This window comes from Penaeus japonicus, unplaced genomic scaffold (assembly GCF_977035675.1).
Source record: "Penaeus japonicus unplaced genomic scaffold, GWHDUDI00000001_assembly GWHDUDI00000029, whole genome shotgun sequence".
Classification (NCBI taxonomy): Eukaryota; Metazoa; Arthropoda; class Malacostraca; order Decapoda; family Penaeidae; genus Penaeus; species Penaeus japonicus.
In genome coordinates this window covers 12,818,406-12,822,920 of record NW_028234431.1, presented here as the reverse complement: position 1 = coordinate 12,822,920, position 4,515 = coordinate 12,818,406, and the positions used below count along the sequence as shown (strand labels likewise).

Sequence of the window (4,515 nt, the reverse complement as noted above, 5' to 3'; positions counted from 1 at the left end):
ACATTTCATGATTACATGTATCATGGCGATATATACTAATACAGAACATGATAACACTAAAATAATTATGATATCATCGATAACAACAAATATAATAATGGTAATATCGTCACTATGGTTTTCAATATAATCAATATTGTCATTAACATCATAACCTTTACATTCCCATCGCATTATCTATTACTGTTACTATTATCATAATAATTATTATTATCAGTAGTAGTAGTAGTAATAAGAGTAGTAGTAATAACATAATTACATGAAACCAATTATAGTTTTCTGGCTTATAACAGTAACGGTATTTCTTTTACAAAAAAAGATCTTATTACAAAAAAGAAAGACCTTATTTGTCATAAATATGAATAATGAAGAACTCTTCAGCCATTTCTCTCCGTCTCCATCTCCCAAGACTTTTCTCAGTTCTGCCCTTTAGCTTTTTCCTCTCGTAGCTTCCTTAAGGCTTCCCAGTACTCGGTCAAGTAACCGCCTTCCCACTCCCGCTTCGACAGCTTGAGGAAGAACCTGTAAGGGAAGATGAGAGAATGATGAAGTGGTCAGGTCATGGGGGTGACGTAGACGAAGGTAATTCGTTTCTTCAGAATATTAAGAATACTCCCCCATGTCTCACATCCCAGCAACATGTTAGTCTGGCATGTTGCAGAGTTGTGGAGCATCTCCCCCTCCTGGTCAACTTCCACGATATTTCGCTCCTCAGACATGGGGATGTTTTACAAGGTGGACAGTTACCAACCCCCAACCCCCCATTATTTTTAGTGGGTAGATAATCTCTTCCCATGATTTCTCAGCATCGACTGTTCCCTTCCCGATTCCACACAGCCAACATCGCACGATGCAAATCTTATATTAATAAATCAGGGTATATATGTTGATATTTGTGAAGCGTTCGAACTGTCTGGTTGATATTTGTGAAGCGTTCGAACTGTCTGGTTGATATTTGTGAAGCGTTCGAACTGTCTGGTTGATATTTGTGAAGCGTTCGAACTATCTGAATTATTATTGCTATTATCAACATCATTATCATTATCTTACATTCGATAAACATACGGGTGTACGTGTGTATCACGTATACGCATTAGATGATGATGTTAATGATAACGACACTATTAAGATTTCTATCATACGTTGCTGATTACATTCACCTTTCCAAAAATGAGGGGCAATGTTTACATTGACAAATGTTGGGAGGGGCATTGTCCACCTAAAGAGTCACGGGAGGGACATAATCTACCTGAAGAGTCACAGGAGGGGCATAATCTACCTGAAGAGTCACAGGAGGGACATAATCTACCTGAAGAGTCACAGGAGGGGCATAATCTACCTGAAGAGTCACAGGAGGGGCATAATCTACCTGAAGAGTCACAGGAGGGGCATAATCTACCTGAAGAGTCACAGGAGGGGCATAATCTACCTGAAGAGTCACAGGAGGGGCATAATCTACCTGAAGAGTCACAGGAGGGGCATAATCTACCTGAAGAGTCACAGGAGGGGCATAATCTACCTGAAGAGTCACAGGAGGGGCATAATCTACCTGAAGAGTCACAGGAGGGGCATAATCTACCTAAAGAGTCACAGGAGGGGCATAATCTACCTGAAGAGTCACAGGAGGGGCATAATCTACCTGAAGAGTCACAGGAGGGGCATAATCTACCTGAAGAGTCACAGGAGGGGCATAATCTACCTGAAGAGTCACAGGAGGGGCATAATCTACCTGAAGAGTCACAGGAGGGGCATAATCTACCTGAAGAGTCACAGGAGGGGCATAATCTACCTGAAGAGTCACAGGAGGGGCATAATCTACCAGAAGAGTCACAGGAGGGGCATAATCTACCTGAAGAGTCACAGGAGGGGCATAATCTACCAGACACAAACCAAGATCGCTAGCTATATCTGGTGATCGTGACACAAACTACGGGGCTCGGAACTTCCCGGCGGCGAAAAACGGCGTGAGGGGAATCGGCCGGAACTCTGTCAGGCAGGATCACGTTTGGACGAAATACAAGGGTTTACTTATGAAATTTACCTTTGTTCTTATCGAAAACTTTGTATGTTTTTTATAATGTCTTTGGCTGCAATATTAAGTACTGTCATATTTGGCCATATCCTGAATGACTGAGGCATGGCTATTAACACTATTTTCCACAGGCAAAAACGATCAAAGCGGTCTTTTTTTTGCCTTACTTTTCTCGCACTTGTTGGGAAAGAGCGACTTCGTGGGCGGTAGGGGGAGTAAGGATGGCTTCCAGGTTGCGTTTGAAGATGAGACTGTCATTGCAGCCCATGAGGTGTGTGGCCACGCCCTCTGTGCTCACCGAGTACTGCACGGCCAAGCGAGCTAGGTCGCTGCCCGCATCCTGAGAAAGAATCGGTAAGAATAAGGCGAAGGCGGGATTATATACCGGCTACATATGTTGAAAGAAACACTCTGAAGAAATTAATAAAGGCTTACTGAATCAAGGGAGAACCCCTGAAACAATTATAGGTGGCTAAATCAACAATATTGACACTTTTAGTAACACTTGCCTTGCAGAACTTGGCGGCGAGTTTCGCGGCGTCTTTGATCTCCTGCTGGGCGGGATGCCATGCAGGAGGTTCGCCCTCGCACAGAAGACCCATTCCAACTGCGCATGCGCTGATCACTCCGATGTTCCGGGACTAAGATTGAAAGTTTAACGAATGTGTTTATACAAAATATATATAAATTCGCCATGAATTAATATACAGCTGACTTTGTAATCTGATAAATATACACGAACTAAAATCTAGGCGCATTACCTTGAAGAAGGGCATATACTCCTTCAGAACGTCATCGATGAGGGTGTTGCGGGCGTAGGAAAGCACGACCTCGATTTTTACGCTGGATCTCTCCACCACCTCCTTCAACAGGCTCAGAGGATAGCCTGTGATTCCGATATGTCTGAGGGATGAGAGACGACGGCTAGTGCATCTATTGGTTTCTAGAGTTTCGTGTCCATTCGTTGTTCATTCATGTCTTTTTCATTCTCATGTACTCAACTATGCGTGTCCATTCAGTCACTGTTTCCCCCCTCCTTTCATCTTCTGTATATGCAAATATCTAATCTCTCCCGTACATCAACTCAAATCCCTCCTTTAACCATGTGTGTCCACTCTCATCTCACCTCGCTTTGCCTTGTTCCACGACCTTCTGCAGCGCCGGCAGCGTCTCATTCAATATCAAGTCCACATTCTCGGCAAACTCAAGATCATGGACCTGCGAAAATAAATCCATAATGCGCGAGTGTGGGGAAAATACGTCAAGAAAAGGTCACACCTTTTGAATAATTAACTATCCTCGTTTAGTGGGCGATTAAGTGATTAATTACCTGGATGACGTCAACATAGTCGAGGCCGAGGAGTTTCAGGCTCTGGTCGACGCTACGGGCGACTCTTTCGCCGGAGAAGTCGAACATCCGCTCTACGTTGGGCTCGTAGCGGCCGACCTTGGTGCCGATGTAGTAGGCGCTGCGAGGCACGTCCTTCAGAGCCTGGCGGAGGAGCGAGTCGCGGGGCATGGCGGGGACACGTTTCTTTACTAATACAGTGTGTATATATAATTATATATAAAACTATATGTATAACTACACACACACACATACATACACAACATCGGTATGGTATGACTTCAGTTGTGGCAAGAATTTGAATATTAAGAGTTTTTACTTTACATTAATTTCATCTTGTTTCGAATCTGAAACACTAAAGAGGACTCTATAAAACAATTTCTGTGATAATTCTGCAAGTTAAGACATTTACAATGACATATATATATATACTGATAATAAAGTTATGCATAAATGTAGTTTTTCCCAGTGACTCATACAATCATAATTTCCACATCTGATATCATTAAAGTGAATCAGTGTCACTTACCTTGCCCAGTACCTCCTCGCTCCTGCCGTTTCCGTACCAAGGGGCAGTGTCGATGTAATTGACGCCACTTTTAAGAGCAAAGTGTATCATATTGGCACACTCTGTCTCCGTAGTGTCCCCATACAAACCTCCTAAGGGACCACCGCCTAAGGATAAGCGGGATACCTGCATCCCTGAGGAACCATGAAAGTGCAGTGAATATGAATAAGAGGCGGAGCAAAGAGGCTTCTTTCTTAACGATGCATTATAAACCCTCTGGGAACCAGAGTTTCATTGATATAGATCGTAACGAACTTCTGGATGTGTATTACACTTCTGCATATCTCCTCTATCTAGAAATACCTTTATACATATCACATTCTTTATGATATTGTCTGTTCCCCCACTTTCCACAAAATATCGCCCTATTCCAGCTCATTCGGATCTCTGGATTTAGAAATACCTATTCTATTATCTTCTCTGGAGTTTGAAATGTTAATTATGTTAATCAGATCCAGTCTGTATGTTTTAGTTCCATTTCATTGTGGAAAGGACGCCAAACTCTTACCTGTGTTGCCAAGTGGGTGGTATGACATATTCTTGACCGCTTCTGGGTCATGGAACCCT

General features: G+C 42.9%; 1 protein-coding gene across 2 annotated transcripts in view; it reads right to left on the bottom strand.

The window, feature by feature from the left end:
- Positions 1-4,515, bottom strand: part of LOC122258591 (uncharacterized) — an 8,336-nt gene continuing 3,821 nt past the window's right edge. For both annotated transcript variants that reach the window (XM_043024649.2, XM_043024737.2), the window contains exons 2-9: positions 4,457-4,515; positions 3,910-4,082; positions 3,363-3,524; positions 3,159-3,250; positions 2,794-2,935; positions 2,542-2,673; positions 2,200-2,372; positions 1-522 (exon numbers count right to left, since the gene is read on the bottom strand). The exon at positions 4,457-4,515 is cut by the window's right edge and continues 23 nt beyond it. In XM_043024649.2, the coding sequence (XP_042880583.2) occupies positions 417-522; positions 2,200-2,372; positions 2,542-2,673; positions 2,794-2,935; positions 3,159-3,250; positions 3,363-3,524; positions 3,910-4,082; positions 4,457-4,515 (1,039 nt within the window). In that variant the 3' untranslated portion in view covers positions 1-416. The remainder of the gene's footprint in view (positions 523-2,199; positions 2,373-2,541; positions 2,674-2,793; positions 2,936-3,158; positions 3,251-3,362; positions 3,525-3,909; positions 4,083-4,456) is intronic.